A 24349-nucleotide genomic window follows, 5' to 3' on the forward strand; every position below is an offset into this window, starting at 1 on the left:
CGCGGCGAAGGAGAAGGGGCGGGCCGGGGCGGGCCGGGGCGGGGCCTCGCCGGTCCTGGGGCGCTCTTAGGGCCGGGCCCGCGCTGCAGCTGCTGATACCCGTCGCCGCCGCCGCCACCTCTTCGACCTCTGCCGCCACCGCCGTTGCGTGTCGCCACCATGAACCAAGATCTTCGCAGGGAACGGGAAGCCGCCAGCTTCAACCCGGAGCTCCTCACGCACGTCCTGGACGGCAGCCCCGAGAACACCCGGCGCCGCCGAGAGATCGGTGAGGGCGGCGGGCCAGGCCTCCCTCCTTCCCCGGGCGCGGCCCCACACTCGCTCGAGGAGGAGTCGGGGGGCGCTGTGGAGCGTGGGGCGCTGCGCCGGCCTCAGCTTTGGGGGAGCCGGGACCCCCACCCCCGGGGCCGGCCTGTTGCGGGTTGAGGGGTGTCGGCCCACCTGCCCGCGCTCGGAAAACCCGCAGGGATTCCAGGAGGCGTCACGGAGCCCTGCGTCTCGGTCTTCCTCTTGATGCCTTCTCGCCCTCTTCCAGAGAACCTGATTCTGAATGACCCGGACTTCCAGCACGAGGACTTGAATTTCCTCACCCGCAGCCAGCGCTACGAGGTGGCCGTTAGGAAGAGTGCCAACATGGTGAAGAAGATGCGGGAGTTCGGCATCGCGGACCCCGAGGAGATCATGTGGTTTAAAAAGTAGGTATGCCTTCGCCCCGATTAAGTGCCCGAGCGCAAACCTTCACTTAAACGCGCAGCCCGCGGTGTCCTTTTTCATCGTGCTCGACGTCGGACGGCTCAGCCTGCCTATTTGCACCCCACCTGCAAGTGATGTGGGCGAAAACCGGGGTTGGCTTCTGTGTTGAAACCTTTTATTTATTTATTTATTTTTTAAAAGATCTTATTTATTTATTTGACAGAGAGAGATCACAAGCAGGCAGAGAGGCAGGCAGAGAGAGAGGCGGAAGCAGGCTCCCTGCTGAGCAGAGAGCCCGATGCGGGGCTCGATCCCAGGACCCTGAGATCATGACCTGAGCCGAAGGCAGCGGCTTAACCCACTGAGCCACCCAGGCACCCCAGTGTTGAAACCTTTTAAAGGGATGACGTTGGTAGAATGCTGATCGGGAATGGAGAGGCTGTCGTCTCCGTTCCCTGGAATCAGTACCACTTCCTTTGGCCCAGACATCCCCGTGCGGAGTGATTTAAATTGCAAAATGCCTTTGCTCTTTGTAGCAGGAAGGTTTGCTAAATTCAGAGGCGGAATTTTTGGTTGCAAGACCAAACAATGTTTTGGAGCAATAACAGATTGCATTTCGGTATGAGCGTAAAAAGCTTGAGTTTAGGGGCGCCTGGGTGGCTCAGTGGGTTAAGCCGCTGCCTTCGGCTCAGGTCATGATCTCAGGGTCCTGGGATCGAGTCCCGCATCGGGCTCTCTGCTCGGCAGGGAGCCTGCTTCCCTCTCTCTCTCTCTCTCTCTCTCTCTCTCTGCCTGCCTCTCTGTCTACTTGTGATCTCTCTCAAATAAATAAATAAAATCTTAAAAAAAAAAAAAAAAAAAAAAGCTTGAGTTTAGACGGAGGGCCCGTGTGGGGTAGATGAAGAACACGAATCAAACTTCAGAGCGAATATATAAAGAACCTAGCATTCTTGAATTTGGTGGCCGTGTTATCTAAATGGCTTGTGTTACTTAAATGGCATAGGAGACCTCCTAAAACCATGCCTTGGTACTAATGCTGGAAAGAGCAGTACTTTTTTTTTTTTTTCCAGACCATCTGTTTTTTGTTGTGTAATGTTTCTTAATTAGAAGTAAAGCACTTTTTTTTTTCCTTTATCCCAATGAGCACTAATTACGGGACCGAGTACAAGATTTCTTTGACCTCTATGCGGTCTTAGACTTCTCATTCATTCCTGGGCACTTCCTTTTTTGGGGAGCTTTTAGCATTTTAGAAGTCCATTATTTTCATCAATAAAGATTAAATGATACAAATGGTGTGTATTCAAGAGCCAAGAAAAAGGGAACATATTACAAGTTTTGCCTTTATACAGTGATGGAAATTTCTTCTTTATTCTACTGCCTCTCAGACATTTAGTAATTTTTTCAGTCTAACCTGTTTAGTGTTTGGGGGAATGGAATCATTTACTGTAGCCCTTAGGACTGAGAATTCCTCTCCTTTTTAGTCATAAAATTAGGATTTACTTATTTTCAGAAGTCAGAATCAAAGTTATTTATCAAATTCCAAATGTCCTTTTTTGCTTTTGAAGTTTGTAACTCACTGTGGGGATATTGAGGTAGAGTGCCTCCTGGAAGATGATGTTTCTGACTCACCTGAGTTGGATTTTAGGTAAACTTCAAAAATGTAAGATTTTACCCTTTTTTAAGCAACCCCCAAAAAAGAGATTTGTTCTGTTTTACTTCTAAGTGGTCGATGCAGTGCGTTTCAGAATTGATGAGATACCGTTCAGTGTTGGTTCGTAGTGTGTAAGCAGAGTGGAGTGAAGTAACAATGAAGCAGAGCCTATGCCTTTATGTGGGTTAAAACAGCAGATGACATGACTCAGTTATTTTGCCTGTCATTTTTTATGATACAGAACTTGCTGTTTGGGGATTATAGGGTACAAAGGATTTTTTTGTTTTGTTTCTTTAAAGATTTTACTTACTTATTTGACACAGAGAGAGCATAAGTAGGGGAAGCAGCAGACAGAGGGAGAGGGAGAAGCAGGCTCCAGGCCTGGCTTGATTCCAGGACGCCGGGATCTTGTATGACCGGAGCCCAAGAGAGCCAGGTGGCTCTAGAGTACAAAGTTTAACACACCTTCTGACATCCTTCCAGTATTTCTGGGATAGGACAGGGAGATCAACTTATGTGAAAGAAGGGGATTGAAAATTAGTCTTGGCAGTTACTAAATGCTATTGAATCCAAGCCCGCCATTGACTGTAGCTCACACCCAAGTTTCATGTACCACTGAGAAAGAAAAAGTCAATTAGCTATGACCTCCTGTTTGTGAGATGTGCCTGATTTTGTAAATGCTCCGCTGGTGCCGTATTGCCAGAACTGATGAAATATAGTAGTATTTCTCTTTCAAGGGATTTTGAACATTTACTGGTTTCTTTCTTTCTTTTTTTTTTTTTTAAGATTTTATTTATTTATTTGACAGAGAGAGATACGGTGAGAGAGGAACCACAAGCAGGGGGTGTGGGAAAGGGAGAAGCCGACTCCCCTGCTGGAGTGAGCGGGGGTCCTGACCTGGGGCTCAATCCCAGGACTCTGGGATCATACCTGAGCCAAAGGCAGATGCTTAATGACTGAGCCACCCAGGCACCCTAAGCATTTACTGGTTTCTTTACAATTATTTTTCATATCTCAAAATTCATATATGGGAATATCTTTTTTTTTTAAGATTTTTTTTATTTATTTGACAGAGAGATCACAAGTAGGCAGAGAGGCAGGCAGAGAGAGAGAGGGAAGCAGGCTCCCTGCTGAGCAGAGAGCTCCATTTCGGGGCTTAATCCCAGGACCCTGGGATCATGACCTGAGCTGAAGGCAGAGGCTTTAACCCTCTGAGCCACCCATGTGCCCCAATATATGGGAATATCTTGAAATTGATGGAAAATTAGTAAGATACTTTTGAGATTTCTCAACTTGAGCAGTAGAAGAATTGTTCTCTCCAGGCCTTGGTGAAAAAAACCTTGCTGTTTGGGGAATGTAAAAATTGTTTTCCTAATCTCCTTTCCCACAATTTTGTCTTTTAATTATCCTGTTGCCTATGAAAAGAAAACTAAAGTAATTTAAAATTCTAATGAAGATCAGCCATGGTTTCTGTTACCCTCCTTCGGTTTTTCATTTCTTAATTTTTCTCTTTTTAAGACTTATTTATTTGTTTGATAGAGAGACGGCTAGAGAGGGAACACAAGCAGGGGTAGTGGGAGAGCAGAAGCAGGCTTCCCGCCAAGCAGAGACCCCAGGGGCTCGATCCCAGGACCGCAGGACTGCAGGATCATGACCTGAGCTAAAGGCAGACGCTTAACAACTGAGCCACCCAGGCGTCCCCCTCCTTAGGTTTTTAAAGCCGATTCCTTGAAAAGCATCTTCAGGAGTGATTAAACATAATTTAAAAACGAGCGCTGATATTTTGTTCATGAGTTGATTTTCAAGTACCCTCAAAAAAGAATCTCAGTATGTTTATTAACATAAACATTCAACAGTTTTTGTTTTGTGTTTTTCCCCTGAATTTCTTAGAATTATATTGTGTTGGTATCATGATTTCACATAACCAACCCCACAGCCTCCCTTCCCTTCCAGGGAATAGGAGTGTCTTATGTTGCCCCCATGTTTGGCACCTAAACAACTGTTTCTCTTCCTCAGAAACTCTTGTAAGTTCGTTTCCTCTTTTAGTAAAATGTAATTGTTAGGGAATGCTGTGGGGCTCTTTCCTTTGAGAGAATGACATCCGCATTTATCTACCCCATCAGGCTTTGAACTCCCACTTCGGTGTGGCGGGCACTGCTTCTCCACCATCCAGCAGCCGCCAGCTCCTGTTGACCCAAGTCACTTGGAAGCTGACTCACTTCTGTTCACACACCCCCTTTTTCCTCTCCCTCCCTCCAGTCACTTTATTTTTTTTTAATAAAGATTTTTATTTATTTATTTGACAGAGAGAGATCACAAGTAGGCAGAGAGTCAGGCAGAGAGCCTGATGCGGGGCTCGATCCCAGGACCCCGGGATCATGACCTGAGCTGAAGGCAGAGGCTTAACCCACTGAGCCACCCAGGTGCCCCCCCCCCCCCCCCCCCCCCCGTCACTTTAAATTGACATTCAATATTGGTGTAAACATTATGGAACCTCCAGGTTAAAAAGGCATTTTTGATATTCCTTGGATGCAAACTTTCTTTAGGTGTTTCAGTCTGTCCCCAGCACCCCTAAAAGGTGATCTTCAAGCCTCAAAGTGAATTGGCAGCCTTCCGCCTCCTTTTTTTAAATTCAGGCCTTGTTCACTGGACAGACCACGATAAACTGGTGACACTGCTTCGTATTCATTCCTTTAGCAGTCATGAGGATCAGTTAGGTGCTCCTTACTTTGTACTTTGAGCTCTTTATTGAAATAGAACAAAGTAGACCCCAGTAAGACCTTTCACAATGTAGCCAAGGCTGACTGGTATAGGTGGTTTGTATTTTGACTATTTCAAGATTGTGTTTTATGAGAAAATAGTTGGAGACAGAATTTCAGTGTGATTGGAGTTCCCTTAATCTGGAGTAAACATCAGACACCATCAGAGATAAATTCTCCCATTTCTGTTTACCCACCTGCAAACTCTGAAGACCTTTAGAGATCTGTGGTTTGGCCCTGAAATGTGTATTTACTATCCTGGATGTTTGCTTTGGTGTGACATAAGGAAAGATTAACCTCTTCTTCAGCAGCTGTTGTTACTAGCTCTACAAATAAATATTCCATGGAGTTCCTTTTGATTTTCAAGACAAATAAAACTTGAAAATAAAGCAAACACACCCACTCCAGAGAATACGATAAAACCAACAGATGACACCAACAAAACCAAAAAACCAAAAGGGATTCTTAGGCTAAAACCTGAGGTAGAATTTGCTTCCTGGCTGAAGTGTAGAATTAAAGATTCTGGCTGTGAAACGACTTGGGTGGGGAAGGGGTGGATAGCACTGGATTTGGCCTTTTAGGTGGGAAAATGGTAAATTTTGCATTTAATTTCTTAAGAGAATGGTTGAAATTTTCCCAGCCTCAATGCTGAAGGCCATAGTTGTCTGGCAAGAATGCGTGGTAGAATGCAGTTTCTGGAGTAAGGCTGAGATCCTTTTCTTTTCTCTCCTGTAGAATACATTTGGTCAATTTTGTGGAACCTGTGGGCCTCAATTTCTCCATGTTTATTCCTACCTTGCTGAATCAGGGCACCACTGCTCAGCAGGAGAAATGGCTGCTTTCATCCCGAGGACTCCAGATAATTGGCACCTACGCCCAGACGGAAATGGGCCACGGTTAGTCCACATTTGAGGGTCAGTGGGTAACCCACCTCAGGACTTAAACTGATAAATGACTCCTGATGTTTGGTTTTTCCTGCTGTGACACTTTGGGGATTTTGTCTTTCAGTTGTTAAGCCTTAAAATTCAGCTTCTCATTTTCTCATAGATCATTTCCCCATAAACTGGTCCAAGACTCGAGCCTGAAACATCCTTCGTTGTTATTTCTGAAAGTCTTTTTACCCTTGCTGCGTATACCCCGTTTTAACGGCTGTTGAGCAGTTTAGAAAGATGAGATTGAAAATGCGGCAAAATTGCGTTGGCGTCTAATTATAGAGAGACTTTGTTGGAAATTCTTGGGAGTGTTAATGCCTTAGCAAAATCTGAAGGTTGCCTCTCTGCTTTCATGAAGCCAAAAATGTGGACTTTAATAGAGCATTTAAGTGTCTTACTCTTTCTTTCATTGCCCACTAGCAGGCTTAGAAAGCAGGTTGGAAAAAAGTGCATGATTCTTTTCATTTGGTTACAGCAGTCTTTTTTTATACTTTTTTTCTTTACATATTTCTGGACTTTGGATTGCCAGTCATTCTTGGTTAAATTGTTCATAATAATGGGGCACCTGGGTGGCTCAGTCGGTTAAGCATCCAACTGAGGTCTTAATCTCAGAGTCATGAGTTCCAGCTCCACATTGGACTCCATGCTGGGCGTGGTGTCCACTTAAAAAAAAAGATTGTTTATAAACGGCCAGCTCCTTTCAAAAAGTTTGTGTTTGGTCTGAAGGAGAAGAAGGTTCGTTTTCACAGACAAGGCCATTGGGAGGTTTGGGGGTTTCAGATTTGAGCTACCTAGTGTCATTCCTTAATTTACCATAAGGCCACCATTATGTAAATAAGGAGAGGAGGAGTCGCAAATAGCATGAAAACTTCATTTTTGTGTTTGATTTGGTGCTTTTGGGTTTGGTGAAATGGTTTAAGGAAATGTTCTTTATCATAATCCCCATGAGAACTGCAGATTCTGGTTGTGATGTTGTCTTACGAACACCCTGCCCGAACACCCCGCACTTCAGCTTCAGGATAGCCCATACTGAAATAGGCAGCCTGAAGAAAGGTTTCCTAAGGAAAGGAATGTGGCATCATCCAGGTCTTCCTGTCTGGGGGATAGGGGCTGGGGGCTGGGGGGGAAAAGGGGGGAGAGTGTGTGTGTGTGTGTGTGTGTGTGTGTGTGTTTTGTAATCTTGAAATAGCTTTGTGGTACACAACCCTTCTTTTGTTTAAGTATGCATCCTTGTGGAATTTCTTTGACTTATAGCCCACGCTATTCATAGGGGGCATAAAGATCTAAATTTTTCTGAGGCTAAATGGGTTTGATATGTGTGTCTCTCTGGTCTAACCCTTCCGCTTCTATAAAGTATGTTGTAAATGCATATTTGCCCTAAATTTTGAAGGAGAGGAAGAAACGAGGACTTGAAGTTTCTGGTCTGAGGAGCCCAGAAATTGGTCTGAGGTCTTATGTTGTTCTGGGTGAGTTGGCATTTTTTGTGAGTTTTCTTTCCCTTATTGCTTCTCTCTTTCGGGTAATTCCTTGTACTTGAACCAACTTTGTGTTAATCTCTTGCATTTTCAAGAACAGAGTTGTGACATTAGGTCTTGTTTCCCGCTGGGGCCTTGGCCGTTCACATTGGGGTTTGTTGGGCTTCGCCCACCCCTGTCCTTTTCCCCGGGGGCACCAGTCAGTCTGTTGGTGAATTCGCATCCTGTGACAGTGCAGCCTTGTGTAGAACAATCAGTCCTTTGACATCAGAGAGACTGTAAATAGAGCGACTCGTGCAGATGGAGGGTGGACGGTTCGATCTGAAGACCAGAATGTTGACCAGCCTACGGTGGTTACCTCAGGCGTCACGGAATTGGCTCTGCCTTCAAGGTGGGATTCTCTCAGCTCTAGGATGCTGCTGGGATTGAGGAAACAGCCCTGCTCCAGCGCCTTCCAGGATCCTGAAGAGTCTTAAAATTCAGTCCCCTGCACGACATCTCCATCACCTGCTTTCTCTCGTCCCTCCTGTAAATACTCGCCCTGTCAGGAGAGGCCCACAAACTGCGACACCCGCTTGGCCTGGGGGGCCGTGAGCCTTCCTTACTCCAGGGCAGAGGTCTGGGCTCAGGGGTGCGCCCTCTCCCGGGGGTTCTGGTGCCGAAGGGACGGTCTGTGGAGCATGGCCCAGCAGGAACCCTCCTGACCCTGCATTTCTCCAGGTCCCAAAGCAGGTAGTACACTTGGTCTTCGCAGGTACGTGGTCACTTCAAGTTCTTGGCCACCTTATGGCAATTCTCCTTCCTTTGTTTTCTGCTGTTGTCATCCAAGAAAATAGAGCTTCTGCAATACCCAGTTACCTTCCTTGCAGATTGGTGCAGAACTCAGGAACTAACGCACTCTCTTCCTTTGGAACTTGAGAAATAGTGAACGTGGTTGTGCCCATCACTAGTCTTTCTCCCCCGTATTTTCACTTCTCTGTCTCCTGTCCTCTTCCTTCCCACTGAGTCTCTTCCCTGTTGGAACCCATGTGGCTCGCTCCCTAGGTCTGGAGGCTCTTCTAATTCCCCACGATGATTGTTTGTAACAATATAAACTCTGCAAAAACCACGGCCTTTGGGGTTATGCCTTCAGAATAACTTTCTCAGAAGTAAATTAATGCATTGAAAGGAGGGACCATTCAATAGCTTTTATTGCATAGTTTAAGACTTCTGGAAACACAGAACTGGTTTATAGTGTATTTAGCGAATTATTAGTGTGCTCTGTCTCCAGAAGCCCCATCAATGTGGTTGCTTTAATGTTTTTTGCTACTTTAATACATATCTAAGAGTTAAAGTTTTCATTTTCCAATGCCAGCGAGCCTGGACTTGATGGCTTACTGTCTGTATTTCCTGTGTATAAACTGAGTTTTTCTCTTTGTGTGTTGATTGGATAGAATCTGTACATTGATCTTACATGATTATGTTGGATGCTTCAAATATTTTTTCTTTTGCCTTCTGTTTTGTTAAATGTTTTGGCCTTACATATAGAATGCATCCTTCTCTGAATAGGTACACATTTTTTTTCTTCATATCTTGGATAATTATTCTCTTATTTTCTTCCAGTTTTTTTGTTCGATTTATGTTTAATGCTTGGACTTGTATATGGTGTAGAATGATGAATGAATCCCTTGCCGTTTTTATGTATATTAGCTAGTAGTTTTTTCCCCGTTGTTCTTTCCAGTTCTTCTTAGAGTTTTATTAATAGTTTCAGATTATTTCTGGAACCTTAACATATATTTATTAGTCCCTTTGTTTTTCTCCTAACCTCATAAACATTGGTTCGTTGTTGCTTTGCAAGATATTTAAAAATCTGATAGAATAAGCCTCCTGTTATATTTTAAGACCCTCATATTTGATGTTCTTGTATATTTACTCTTCTAGGCAAAATCCAATCTTAATTTGTTAAATTCTAAATTATGTTCTGCAGGAATTTCAAATCTGTGTTACATTAAATCCTTGTATTTCTTGGGAAGTATTATCTTTATTATAATAAAGGACTGACTTTTTGACCTAGGAATTAGCAATTTCTTTCCTGTTAGGTATAACTTCTTTTATTCATCCTATTAGGTATTGATTTTTTTTCCTAGTTAAATCTTTAATATCCTGAGCAAAGTTATGTAACAGATTTTAAATATTTTGTTGTGTTTGTAAATTGCTATTCTCTTTACTGAGGTTTCTGCTTAAAGCGTCCTGATGGATAAGAATGCAGTGATTTTTTCTTTTCCTTAGAGCGTACAGCTTTTCTAAATTTATTTATTATCGGTGGTATTTTGTTGTTGTTGATTCCTAGGATTATAATCATGCTGCCCACAGAGATGCTATTCTAAGTCCTTCCTTTTTTGATGTATTATTAATCTAATCATTTTGTCCTCAGCATTGGCTGCCAGCCCTAGGTCATGTAGAGGGAGAGACTGGAAAGGCCTTTCAGTGTTACAGTTTTAAAAAGATTAACGGTAGCACTTCATCAAAGTAAAATGTTGGAGCTTTGTGATTTTAAAATAAAGGATTTAAAAATAATATATAATTTTTATCATGCATAACCAACTTTTTACAACAAATACTTGATTTAAGTCAAAAAAACTATCCAGGTCACTTTCCCCTTGTAACATGTCTAAATTTCATCCACTTGTGCATTATCCTTACCCTGGTCACAAGAGATCTTTTTCTCCTAAAAACGTTCTTCAGTGTCAGAGTGGTTTCTGATTACAGTAGTTTCCCCTGCCCTATTCTGTGTGTTTTGTGGTAACACTGCCATTGGCTTTTCCGTTATCCAGCACACTGATGTAGACCCCCCTCCTGTGGATCTGGTGGACTGCTTCAGAGTGGCCCGTCCCTCCCCAGGAATTGCTCTGGGTTCTGGCAATGCCAAGTAGGCTTTCAGCACTGAAAGTGGCAGGTCCCAGGCCGCAGGGGTCAGTCCTGGTTCCAACAGTTTCCTCCTTTCAGGTCCCAGGTGTATGCTGATTTTTCTTCCTTTTCTTTCTTTTAAAACCTGGAGGCAAAGGCATTCCTCCTTGTGAGGGAAAGTACTCTCCCATCACACGATTGTTTTTCTGGAGGGTTTCCACTGTTTCTAACTCTTTATTTTGAAATGCTTATAAATCCATAGGAAGTTGCAGAAGTAGTACAGAGAGGTTCCTTGGGCCTCCCCCGCAGTTTCCACCAGCGCTAAGGTATTACGGGGACTTGCCTTTGCCACTGGCAGAGAGCGCAGATCTGCGGCCGGCTCTCCTGGCTGTCTCTGGTGTCCTCCGCATAGTGCTGGGTCCTGGCTGCACTTGTACGAGAATTTCCACAACCAGAAGATGTGATCAGGTGGTGGGATTCTTGTCCTCCTTCTGCCATTATCTTCCTGATCTGAAAGCACTTCCCTCACCTCAGCCTAATTTTTTTAAAAAGTGGGTCACACAACCTTTGATTTTTCTGTGATTGGGTAACAAAGCAACCATTGCAATCAGAAGACAGAGCTGATAAAAAAAAAAAAAGAAGAGCTGATCAGCCCTCTTGCGAGCAGCCAGTGCTCCACCATTATTTTCCTTCTTCCTTTCTGGACAAAGTGAGAGGGTTTTTTGGTTTTGGGTTTTTTTTAAAGATTTTATTTATTTGACAGAGATCACAAGCAGGCAGACAGAGAGGAGGAAGTAGGCTTCCCGCTGAGCAGAGAGTCCCATGTGGGGCTCGATCCCAGAACCCTGGGATCATGACCTGCGCCGAAGGCAGAGGCTTTAACCCACTGAGCCACCCAGGCGCCCCAAACTTGAGAGGTTTTAAAACTGAAAGGTTGCATAGGCTAATTTCTAAGATAATTAAAGAGAATAATAAGGAGCAGTATTGAGTCGGTTAAGCTAGATCTGGAAGTTCAGTGGGATTCCAGTAATGTGACAAGATAATGAAGACATTTCAGTCTATTTCCTACTAGAAAGTAATTCACACAGAAGTCTAAGGCATCTGCAAGTTTTAAGTGGAAAAGAATGACTTTAGAAAGTGGATTCAGGGGGCGCCTGGGTGGCTTAGTGGGTTAAAGCCTCTGCCTTCCGCTCAGGTCATGATCTCACGGTCCTGGGATCGAGCCCCGCATCAGACTTTCTGCTCAGCAAGGAGCCTGCTTCTCCCTCTCTCTCTCTGCCTGCCTCTCTGCCTGGTTGTGATCTCTGTCAAATAAATAAATAAAATCTTAAAAAAAAAAAAGAAAGAAAGAAAGTGGATTCATGGGCACCTGTCTGGCTTAGTCGTAAATAAATAAATAAATGGATTCAGAGTTACTAAAACTAAGGTGTTTATTATCAGTAGTGATAATTCCCATATAATTAGCTTGTTATGCATGAATATGTTATTTGTAATTATTGCATGTCTTTTTTTATTTCTGATATTAATCACTGGGTGAGGAGCGCTGCCAGTTTTTGCATTAAATTGTTTCAACAGGGCATGGCTGGATATTTGTGACGCACCTGAATGAAACAACCAGATTAAAAAAAAAAAACAGATTTATGTAAGGAATGTGGCTTTGCTGGTTGTTAGGAATGTGGCTTTGCTGGTGGTTTTATGGACACACACGAAGGATTCCAGCCTAGAAGCAATTGAAATTGCTTCTAGAAAAGCCTTTTGTCTAGGGGAGCACTTGTCCATTTGAGAGAACAGTTCCCCCATCTCACCTCATCAGAGTAAATCATTGTACAACTTAAATTCTCCATCCCATACAACCGCTTCAGATTTTTTATTGCCTTTGCTTTAATTGCAAGGCTGGGTTCCTCTCCCTGCCTCACACATTTTCGCGGCACAGGCTTCGGAATGGTGCTCGCCAAGACCGATTGTGCCAGAGCCGAGCAGCGGAAGAACAAACTTCTCACCAACTTAAGAAAAATGAAATTTGCCAAGAATTGATGAAAGTCATATAGAAAGGGGCAGCGCTCCCACCCATGATGATGTCCAGCCAACTAATTCATAATTACAGAAGGTTTTTTTTCTCCTTCCCCTCACTCTGTTCACATTGCCGTTTCTCTCACACCTGATGACTCTTCTCTCAAATGCCTGTCCTTGGTGTTGCTTCGAAGTTTTGTGCACCGAGGGCGGCCTGAGCCTCTGGATCTCCACTTGGGCATGTTCTTGCCCACTTTACTCCACCAGGCAACCATGGAGCAGCAGGAACGCTTCTTCATTCCCGCTTGGAACTTGGAGATCATTGGCACTTATGCCCAGACAGAGATGGGCCATGGTACGGTGCGTTCAGTCTACCTTCGGGGCTGGGCGGGGCTCTGCAGGCTTAGGTATGTATGTGGACTGCCCCTCGCGGGTAGCAAAGGGCACACCCGCGTGCCCTCATCTCCCTGCAGAGGCCAGGGTTTCCGCACACGCGAGTCTTGGCGTAGACATGGCTTTGGTCAGTGGAAAGTAAAGGTTATGTTACCACAGAACTATGCTGATTATTCTTTTTCATGGTTCCTCTCTGGGGGTCAAGAATTATGAGTCAGGATTTATTTACTGAGTGGTTTTCCAAGTTCTTGGAGTTGTGTAGAATTAGGTGCATGTAGCATCCGAACCCATCTTTCTCCATCACTATCTGATTACCTTTCCTACGGACACCTTAATGAGCGTGCCCAGATTCCAGAAGAAGCACAGATGAGTAGTGCAGGTGCTCTCTGACTTGCTTGAGGGAAATGAGTGGCTTATATTACCATAATGTGAACGTTTTATACCTTGATCTTTTTTGTGCCTTGATTCAGTAAATTCAGTCATGTTCTGAAGGCAGCTTGGCCAAAGATTATTGGGGGGAAAAAAAAAGATAAGCCTCACTTCCAGGCAGTTGGTTTTGGAGGGAGTGGCTGTCCCTGTTAATCTGGTCTGAATTGGTGTCTCTGTTTGCTGTTCATTTCCTTCCATCTTCTCTTTTCCGACTTTGAGGTTTCACAACAACCGATGTATATTTGTATACATGTATACATTATGTATATTTGTATATTTGTATATACAAATATGTATATACATATTATGTATGTATATACATATATATTATATATGTAAATATGCATATGATGTATATTTGTATACATGTATACATTATACAAATGTAATGTATATTTGCTACTTGTTCATTTCTCTGTAACTTTATCTTAATTGTATAGCTAATTTGGCTCTTGCTGCAAAGTTGTAATTTACAGGATTCTCACAAGACCCAGTCCATTGTGCATTTACAAACATTTTGTCATTATCTGTTCTATTATTCTGTTACTTCTTTTCCTATAAAAACTTCTTTGCTGAAAGTTTCTGGTTCCTTGGTTCTCGCATGTACTGGAGAAGGTTGTGGATCACACATGAAGTGATCATTTCTGTTCCTCAACTTGGAAGTTTCTAAATGTTCCAAAGTTTAAGTTTTTAATAAGGTCTGGAGTTACCTAAGCAGTTTGGGAAAAGGTTCTCAGCATTTGCTTCAGGATAGTATTATTAGAGGAAGTATCACTTAGAGCATTTTTCTGTAACTGTTTTCAAAGAATTTTGGCGCATTTGTATTAGGATTTAAAGCATGAATCTTTGTCCATCTCCAGTCAACATGAGACTGGGAGCTCTTCCTACCGACAGTAATGAACCAGCCAGGGTCAAAGTTAAGGCCTGACATTGGATATCACAGAGTGCATTCAGACCTTATTATCAGACTTTTAGAAATCAAAAAAAAAAAAAAAAAAGTCACTGTTCCAGGTCTCTTTTCCCCATGGCGGTTATATCTTTTTAAAGTTCTTATTTTCCATTCTAGCAATCACTCTAAAATAAGTCTTTAATTTATGAGAACTTTGGCTGGAGTCTCTTTCTGTCACTGGTTATCTTAGTCTTTGTAAACAGAGAAGCCCAGATTGTTGAACGGGTGTGTAGACAGCGTACATGGGTTGAAATTGGCACGCTTAAACTTAGAGATGTTATTTTTAGAAAGGCAGTTATGTTCCTATCCTGTTATGTTCCTATCCTAGGACCTTGTGAAAATAAGATTCTAAACTGCCTTTACATTTTCTTTTGATCTAAATAGAGGTGCATTAACTGAAGTACACAGATAGAACATGCTTGACATTTGTTTTCCCTTGATAGGAACTGCCGGGTTTGAGTATAGAGATTATGGGGCACTGGCTCGGTGGGTAGAGCATGTGACTCTTGATCACAGGGTCATGAGTTCAAGCCCCAACTGGGTTTACTTAAAAAAAAAGTATAGGGAAAGTATGTATCTTGGTTATTAACCATTTGTAGCTTATCTACAAATGTCTTCTTGTCGTTAGATTTTGTTTTTCTCTGAGATAATAGAGCTGAAAGGACGGGGCAAGAGATTTTACCCTGTGCTTGTTTGTTCCCATATTTTAGCCAAGGTGAATGTAATTTATTTCCTTAGGAACTCATCTCCGAGGCTTGGAAACCACAGCCACTTACGACCCTGAAACTCAAGAGTTCATTCTCAACAGCCCTACTGTGACCTCCATCAAGTGGTGGCCTGGTGGACGTATGTGAATTTCTTAGCATTTATTGAGTGTTTTGAAGAGTTACTACAAGATTTATACAATAATTATAATAATTATAAATGCAAGTGTTTAGCTTATATGAGAATATCATTTTGGAATATGGTAAATACTGAAGTCTCAGACTCTTCAGAGCCGTCAACAGCCTCTTGTGGTGCCTGTTGTAGACCTTCCTCCACTTACAGGCGCAGAAAGACGGCTGTCTTAACTCTCTTTTAAGTTTTCCTCTGAGCATTCCCATCATTAGCAGTTTCCTTAGTCACCATTTAAACCAGCTTCGTATTCCTTGTGTGGTTATAAGTAATTTAAATGTAAATAGACACTTGTGGCTAGTGGCCACTGTGGCACTTCATTAAGGGAGGAAAAGGAAATAAATTAATGTTCTTACGGTTATCCTAAAAAAAATTTCATGTAAACGAATGAGAGATAAGTAGGAAAGAAAGTAAAGTCTTCTTAATTAAATTTTTTAGTAAAGTTTTTTTTTTTTTTAAAGATTTTATTTATTTGACAGAGAGAGATCACAAGTAGAGAGAGAGGGAGAGGAGGAAGCAGGCTCACTGCCTAGCAGAGAGCCTGATGTGGGACTCGATCCCAGGACCCTGAGATCAAACCTGAGCTGAAGGCAGAGGCTTAACCCACTGAGCCACCTAGGCAGCCCCTAAAGTTTTTTTTTTTAATGAAGGATTACTAGAGAATCAACAAGCTGTACGCCTTAAACTTACAAATACTACAGGTCCATAATGTCTCAGTAAAGTGAGTATAAAAGCTTTTATATATATAGAATGAAGGATTGCTTAGCCAAAATTTGATACATTTTAACGGCTATCAGCTTAAGTGAATTTCTTTCTGAAAACTGGGTGTGGTGCTGTCAGAAGCTTCTTGGGTCCACTTTATCGATGGAGGCTGGTTTTTACGTACGGTTTCCCCCATCTTTTATTTTGTCCTTTGAAAGGTGTAAGAAAGTTTGCTCACTTCTGTCTCCTGTTCTTTCTGATGTTACAGTTGGAAAGACCTCGAATCACGCAATAGTTCTTGCCCAACTCATCACTAAGGGGAAGTGCTATGGGTTACACGCCTTCATCGTACCCATTCGTGAAATTGGGACACATAAGCCTTTGCCAGGTTAGAATCGTTCGTCTGCTGTTGAGTTGCAAGACTAAACTGATGACGTTCTTCTGCAAAAAGTGTAACACAACGAGAGAGGCCAGGCAAGCCTGGAATTGCGGAGCATGAACACCTTGTGATTGCCTTTCATCTGTGGTAGGTATTACCGTGGGAGACATCGGGCCCAAATTTGGCTATGATGAGATGGACAACGGCTACCTGAAGATGGACAATTACCGTATTCCTAGAGAAAACATGCTGATGAAGTACGCCCAGGTATGTTGGCGGAGCAGAGGTGTCCGACATGGGGTTTCGGTCGGTGGCTGTCGGTCACCACGGGGTTGCAAGGGTCTGGTCTTTTAGAAAGTAGTAACATGTTTTTACTTCTGGTGCTGCTTTTCGTAATGAGAGTGAAATCAGAAGCAGTTGGCAGGTATGAAGAACATATTCTGGTTTGTTAAACCAGTGGGTCTCCTACTTCAGCATGCTTTAGAACCACCTGGAGGGCTGTGTCCAGTAGGTCAGGGTGGGGATGAGATTTTGTGTTTCTAGCAAGTTCCCAGGAGATGCTGCCATTTTGGGGACCGCCCTTTGAGAATCATGAGCACAGACTGCCACTCGAGTTTAACGGAAGGAAGCATCAGTCCCACGTTCTTTGTCCAGGTGAAGCCTGATGGCACATACGTGAAGCCTGTGAGTAACAAGCTGACCTACGGGACCATGGTGTTTGTGAGGTCGTTCCTCGTGGGAGAAGCCGCTCGGTCCCTGTCCAAGGCCTGCACAATTGCTATCCGGTATAGCGCTGTGAGGCACCAGTCTGAAATCAAGCCAGGGTAAGGGAGGCATCTGAGATGGGCTCAGTGCTGAAGAGCCCCCCCCTTCGGCCCCATTCCAATATCAAAATCCCCAAATGTGATCTCGAGACTGTGCGTTGGCCATGCAAAACCAGCCAAGGGGGCAGTGTGCTGGGTCTGCTCCTTAGAAACCAGACTGCCTTTTCTCAAGTAGAAAGAGGAGGGTAGCCACCTTATTATTTTTAACCTAAGAAAATCAGTCCTATTACTTGAACTCTATAAATGAAATGTTTAGAGGTGCCTGGGTGGCTCAGTTGGCTAAGTGTCAGCCTTCAGCTCAGGTCAAGATCCCAGACTGTGGGATCGAGCCGCATGTTGGGCTCTCTGCTCAGCGTGGAACCTGCTTCTCCCTTTTCCCCTGCTTGTGTGTGCACATGCTCACGCTCGCTCGCTCGCTCGCTCTCTCTCAAATAAATAATAAAATCTTTAAACAAAAAAATGAAATGTTTAGAACACTAAAGGCAGTTTGAAAGTCCTGAATGGTGAGAGTGGCATGAATGGGACTCTGATTGTGTTCATAGCCATAGTGTAGTCTTACTGCCTTTCACTTGAGCCCGACTCCCTGATGACCTTTTTAACTCCTATTGAAGGAATAACGAAATCGGTAAGAGCTGACCTTCTTAGATGTCAGATAGTTAACTCCGTGCATTGGGTCTTTTCCAGAATTGTGGTTAAAATAGTTTATTCAGCCATCTAGTGTGTTAGACTTCTTTATCACTGCTTTCCTTCTGGGAAGTTAACTTTGATTTTTGAATGTTGCCGTGCGATAGTTTCCTTCGTCATACTGCAAAGACGAGGATGGATATGAACTTCACAGCTGGGAAATTTTATCTGCCTAGGCAGTTCAACAAGGTAGTTGAGAACATGGTTTTCTGTAGCCAGATAACCTAGATTTCAGTTGAGAGAGGATCCGCCCCATACTGGCTGTGTGACCTCAGACAGGTTCTTAACCTCTTGTTTTCCCCTCGGTGGAATGGGGAGAATGTTACTCAGTATGTCGAAGTGTGTAGACCCGAATCTGGTGCATATTAAGTTCTGTGTCAATGTTTACTTTTGTTTCTTCTGTGTCCTTTAGTGAACCAGAACCACAGATTTTGGATTTTCAGACCCAGCAGTATAAACTCTTCCCACTCCTGGCCACTGCCTATGCCTTCCAGTTTGTGGGCGCATACGTGAAGGAGACCTACCATCGGATTAATGAGGGTATTGGCCAAGGGGATCTGAGTGAACTGCCCGAGGTATGTGTTTTCTCATTCACTTGTGGGCTCCCTTCTGTTTGATATTCGCTGGTTGGATAACGTCCAGGGAAAACTACATGGAGGGCTTTCTTGAGAAGAATCCACATGTTCTCAAAAGATACAGCCACTTTTTTCATTGAAAGTGAATCAGATAAGAAGATATGTGGGTTTTGTTTTTAAGTTTCAGAAGCACTATACCATGGTGGTCGTTTATTAATCAAAGGAACATGAGTGGTGACTTTTTTGCCAAGTGGAACATTGTGGAAGGGAGCGTGGAAAACAAGACAAATTCAGGCCCTTGAGACGGCCGTGCTCCAGTTTGCACGCGTGCCAAGGGATGGAGCGCGTGGCCGGCACTGTCCGGTCAGGAGGGGAGGGCTTCCTGGGGCGGCTCGGACCGGGGGCGCCCCCTGCTCCCTGACAGCCTCGCTTTCCCTTCAGCTCCACGCCCTCGTCGCTGGCCTGAAGGCTTTCACCTCCTGGACAACGAATGCCGCTATCGAAGCCTGTCGGATGGCGTGCGGTGGGCACGGCTACTCTCACTGCAGCGGCCTTCCGAATATCTACGTCACGTTTACCCCCACCTGCACCTTTGAGGGCGAGAACACCGTCATGATGCTGCAGACGGCGAGGTGAGAACCCGCTCTGTGCTTAGCTGTTGCTACCGCGTTAGAGGGGCGCGCGCGCGGCTCTGTCCGTTAAGTGTCCGACTCTTGGTTTCGGCCCAGGTCGTGGTCTCCGGGTCCCGGGATTGAGCCTGGTGCCAGGCTCCGCACCCACTGTGGAGTCTGCTTGGGATTCTCTCTCCCTCTCCCTCTGCCTGTTGCCTCTGCCTGCGCGTGTGCTCTCTCTCTCTGTCTCTCTCTCTCTCTCTCTGTCTCTCAAATAACTAAGAATGTTTGAGTCCTCTTCATCAGTTCCTGTTCCCATGTTTGCGCTTCACGTTACATTTGTTCCTGAGAAAGGTGGTTTTGCCTCCATCTCACCCGCCGGTGTTATCCTGTGGGCGGCCGAGCAAGTACAAGACACCTGTCGCATTACTTAAAGTCGTTGCAAGAGTGTCTCTCTGCCGAGAAGTGTAGATACTGAGAGCACGTGTCCTGGTGGTTTCTAGGTTCCTGATGAAAAGTTACGACCAGGTGCACTCAGGGAAGCTGGTGGGCGGCATGGTGTCGTACCTGAATGACCTGCCCGCTCAGCGCATCCAGCCGCGGCAGGTGGCGGTGTGGCCGACTGTGGTGGACATCGACAGCCCTGACAGCCTGATGGAAGCGTACAAGCTTCGTGCAGCCAGGTTAGCGCCTCCACCTGCCCCGGGAGCTGGGGTCGGCCGCCGGGGGCCTCTGGGGGCTAGGGCCTGACGGAAGAGCGGGAAGCCCGAGTCCTGCCCAGCATTTCCTGCAAGCTCCAGTTTTCTCTCATTTCTTAACAGATTGGTAGAAATTGCTGCAAAAAACCTTCAAAATGAAACAATTCAGAGAGAAAGCAAGGAGGTAGCATGGAACCTAACCTCCGTGGACCTTGTTCGAGCCAGCGAGGTCAGTGGTAGCTCTCCCTCTCCCTGTCTCTCTTCTTCCCTCTCTCCCTCTCCAGCCTTCATAACATCCCCTTCCCCCCCAGCCCATTTTCTTAGTGCAGAAACCCTCGTTGCTGTGTGCTGAATCTTTTCCAAAGGCTCTCTGGCGTTTTCTTTTTATCTAGGCACATTGCCACTATGTGGCAGTTAAGCTCTTCTCAGAAAAACTCCTCAAAATTCAAGATAAATCTGTCCACGCTGTCTTAAGGAATTTATGTCTCTTGTATTGTCTCTATGGAATCAGTCAGAAGGCAGGGGATTTTCTTCAGGTGAGTATTTTCTGAATTTAAGTCTTTTTTTTTTTTTATTTTTTTTTTGGTAGAAAAGTCACTGTGGTCTACTCTATAGTTGTGTGTGCGCACATCTGTGAATGTCTATCTTTATGTGTGTATCTTTGTTTGTTTATTTTATCTTTTCTAGGGAAGCATCATGACAGCGTCTCAAATTACCCAAGTAAATCAGCGCATAAAGGAGTTGCTGACTGCAATTCGCCCAGACGCTGTTGCTCTGGTGGACGCATTTGATTTTCAGGATGTGACACTCGGCTCTGTGCTTGGCCGTTATGATGGGAACGTGTATGAAAATTTGTTTGAGTGGGCCAAGAAATCCCCACTGAACAAATCAGAGGTACAAAAAACAGTGTCTTTTCACCTTTTGAAATTCTCCATTTAAATATTATGGCAGGAAAGACCTCAGAGGTGAGTCCTCTGTGAAAGTTCTGGAAGCTCCTGTAGCCTCTTTAGACAGTCCCTTTTTTGAGGAACAGATTCAGAAGGGAACTGGGTTGTTCCTATAGGTCACGGGTCTTTCATCTCCTTGACTGTTTAATAACTGTTGGTCAGGGGCTCCTGGGTGGCTCAGTCGTTGTGTGTCTGCTTTCGGCTCAGGTCATGGTCCCAGGGTCCTAGAATCAAATCCCACATCGGGCTTTCTGCTTGGTGGGAAGCCTGCTTCTCCCTCTCCCATTCCCCCTGCTTGTGTTCCTTCTCTTGCTGTCTCTCTCTACCAAATAAATAAAATCTTAAAAAAAAAAATTATTGGACACGTTCAAACATATACAAAAATGGAATACTGTCATACAACCCCCGTGTACCCTTTGTCACACCTCAGTGACTAGTCTCCTGGCCATTGTGTTTCACTTGAACACTCCCCTCCCTGCATCTCCCCTGGGAACTGTGGTGAGACAAATGCAAGACAGCAGATCACTGTATCCGTGGATAGCTCAGTACGTGTCTCTCAACCTTCTCGGGTGAAAGTGTGCTGGTTTATGCTGCAGCCCCTCCCCACTGCTACTGTTCTCGCCCTTCCCTGCAGGTCCACGAGTCTTACTACAAGTACCTGAAGCCACTGCAGTCCAAGCTCTGAAGGGTCGTGGGGACAAGTTCCACTCGCTCCAGGAAGCAGCTAGACTCATCACCCCTTAACACTTGTCATGCAAATCTGCTTGGAATCTTTACCAAACTCGGAGAGCTGTAGAGCAAATGATAAATTGAGCCCTTTCCTCTTTTGATAAATGAAGAAGAAAAATGAACAGATTTCAGAGATTAAATGAAAAAAAAAAAAACCAGATGTGTTTGAAGTGCACTTAACATGGCAAGAGGCCTGTCAAGCCCCAGAAAGAGCTTTAAGAGATACAGCGTGACTTCCATCTGTAGTGCTGCTGATCCCCGTAGGCCATGACCTTGGATAATTCGTAGAATTTAACTACTGAGTAGTTAATTATTTTCACCTCTTAAGCGCTAATCACTGGGTATATAAGTGTTTTTAAGCAAAGGTATTTTATATGGGGGGTAAAGCCCTTCCCACCTTTTCTGCTAAACGTCCTACCACTCCTGCCGTGGGCCCTGGCTCAGCAGCAGGACTGAAGAGAAGGGATTTGGGGAAAGACGCGAATCAGGAAACTTAAGTGCGAGTGAAATGTGTGCCTGGCACACTGACACGACTCCAGCTGTTCGCCCCTCTTTGCCGACCTGTTGCTCCCACCTCTGTTCATGGTAGCATCTTCCTGGCACGCGGAGCTCTTCAGCACGGGCCTCGCCTAGGGTCACTGTCCCATGTCATTAGAAATCAGTCTTCCATTTGAGGGATCCCTAAGTCATCGGTGTGGTGGCACAACAGCTCGCTTTGTCCCAGACTTCTCGGGAAAGGGCAGGAAGCAAAATTATCAGCAGTTTTGACCCTTGGCCACTGATGGCATCTCCAGCAGTGGCGATTCATCTCCGTCCCACTCCCTGTCCTGAACGAGATGCTAAGAAAGGAAAAGGAGTCACAGCTCCTTAGTGGTAGGAGTACAGGGAGAGCTCTCTTAGTTGTGGTTACTGTGACTGTGGTGTCCCTATCACTGGATATTTTGGAACAATCCAGATTTCTATATTCTGCCATTGTCATAAACCATTTGAATGCTTGGAGGTCACAGTGTCCGGCAGTGCAAAGGTAGACACTCAGGCCACCTCCTCTGCCCAGGAGTACCACAGAAAACTCCTGTGACAAACCATGTCGTCTGGTTTGGGGATATAAATCATCGAATCAATATAATCATCAAAACTATGGCTAATGGATAAATGCAAATTTCACAGAATGTCTTTCTTACTGTACATGGGCTTTGTTTTCAGTCTGTTTCTAGGAGTTTGAATTGTGATATTGTTCTTTGAGCTGAAATCTAATTTACACAATCATTCTACATTTAAAGGTTAAACACATACTTCCTAATGAAGTTTTTTCTTAAAATCGAAGTAAAACAGCATCACTTGTTTTGTTTTGTTCTGTTTTTTTAACCTGTTAACTGTATCTGTGACATCTGTCTCACGAAACCAGTGAGAATCGGTCTGGAGAATGTGGTATAATTCAGGGGAAATGTCATTCCTCCCTTGGGACCCAGCATAAAATCTATCGCAGTGGAACCAGTTAATATGAGACTTTCACGGTCAGAATACTTGTTGGCCACTAAGCCTTAATCCTTTCACCAAGAGAGCTGACTGGGAATTATTTTTTTAAGATTGAAGTAGCAAGCACTCTGTTCATTTCTTTGAGATATATCTGGACCATAGTTTAGATTCTTGGAAATGGAGAGTAAGATGCGTAACATTGATCTGTTAAATGTAGAATTGCTTTAGAATTAGTGGCTAAATACCTTACTCCCAGACGAACATCTGTAGTTGGGATCTGCTACCCCACCTACCTGATGCAGCTGCGGACGCCCGGGCTGGCGCCCGGTGGTGTGAACAGGTTGCGAACACCACCAGCCGCCTTCAGTCGGCACCTGGAGGAGTATTTAAAAGCAAAATCTGATATTTGATACTGGTTTTATTAACATTGGGGCTTTGTCTTGTACTTTATCCACTGTAACCTAAGAATATAGTAAGACGTTCTTAATTTGTACTATAACAAGGAAAAGAGAATGCCACATAATTAAAGTTATGAAGAATTTTAAGGTCCCGGTTTACAAAGTTAGCAGGTGCCGGCAACATGAACTTCGCTCTCTGCAGTGGAGGCCCTCGGGCCTGACAGCAGGTCCTGTCTGATCTTCCAAAGAAGCCAGGTCTCTGTTGCAGGTGAGTTTGGTTCTTTGTGAGCCATTTGCACAAAAAGTACTCAACCGACTCTTCTCTAAAATGATAAAATGCTAAGAGAGATTTTTTTCTATTAGATACTGATAGAAGCCTTTTTTTTTTTTTAAGTGTTCTGAACAGAACTCAGAATTTCAAGGTTTAATAGGATTTTGCTATTTGTCGTGGATGAAGGTTGATTCTTCCTGAAGTGTTTGGAGCTCTGCTTCATGCCCTACTAGATCGATACAGAGGAGTAGTTCAGCGTTTGGACATTAGGGCCTCAAAGCACAGTTGGTTCCAAAGCCTTTGGGGCCTTTCATGTTCTTGGCTTAAGAACATAGCAGTGCTAAGTATCCGCTTATCTTCAGAACATTGACTTAATTACAACATTAACTATATTCACATGCTTTCTGAGAACTCCCGGCCTGTAATTTCAAATTTCATATACCTGGAGGCATTTTACAGATCCTAAACATATGCTAGGTCTTCATTCTTGGGATTTCTTCAGCTCAGGGCTTTGGCTGGAGAAACAGGACCCGTTCAAAATCATGGGGAACAGAAATTGTTTACATGGCTGTGGCTCACAGTCCCTCCCGCCTTTTCTGAGCACTTTCTGTCCATCTTTTAGGAAGGCAGAGATAAGGTGCAGGTGTGCAGTCCTGCTAATCTTTATAAATGTGGTGGGCATGCCCGGTCATAGTTGCCGTCAAGCAGTGCCGGGAAATGGGTTCTAACACCTGAGACCAAGAGTTGTTGATTCTCCTTACTCAAAGATTTTGATTATTTTTCAGGAAATAATGCAGAGGTCATTTCAGCTAAGTATTTACTACATTCTTGGAGGATTTGACCAAGTCACACTTGTAAATGACTGAAATGATTTTTTATTTTAAAATACCAGTAGATTTCTGCTTTTAGCTATACACACTATAAAGTCTCACTACCTAATCCTGTGCTCCATGATGGTAAACAGAAACATGAGGACTCTCGAGT

The 24349-nt window shown here is 44.2% G+C and overlaps 1 protein-coding gene across 3 annotated transcripts; it reads left to right on the forward strand.

The window, feature by feature from the left end:
* Window positions 1–131: 131 nt before the first annotated feature.
* On the forward strand, window positions 132–22562 carry ACOX1 (acyl-CoA oxidase 1). Of its 3 annotated transcripts, none has more exons than XM_047705948.1 (14): window positions 132–268; window positions 536–695; window positions 5839–5999; window positions 14916–15023; window positions 16042–16161; window positions 16304–16419; window positions 16807–16976; window positions 18073–18235; window positions 18677–18867; window positions 19350–19529; window positions 19668–19773; window positions 19937–20080; window positions 20232–20438; window positions 21126–22562. In XM_047705948.1, the coding sequence occupies exons 1-14, from the start codon at window positions 160–162 to the stop codon at window positions 21174–21176; spliced, it is 1986 nt and encodes a 661-aa protein (XP_047561904.1). In that variant the 5' UTR covers window positions 132–159; the 3' UTR covers window positions 21177–22562. The 3 variants fall into 3 exon arrangements, with proteins under 3 accessions (XP_047561904.1, XP_047561903.1, XP_047561905.1); XM_047705947.1 differs by lacking the exon at window positions 5839–5999 and adding an exon at window positions 12601–12761; XM_047705949.1 differs by lacking the exon at window positions 132–268 and adding an exon at window positions 12601–12761.
* The last annotated feature ends 1787 nt before the right edge of the window (window positions 22563–24349 follow it).

The sequence above is a fragment of the Lutra lutra genome, chromosome 16 (genome assembly GCF_902655055.1).
Source record: "Lutra lutra chromosome 16, mLutLut1.2, whole genome shotgun sequence".
NCBI classification, from domain to species: domain Eukaryota; kingdom Metazoa; phylum Chordata; class Mammalia; order Carnivora; family Mustelidae; genus Lutra; species Lutra lutra.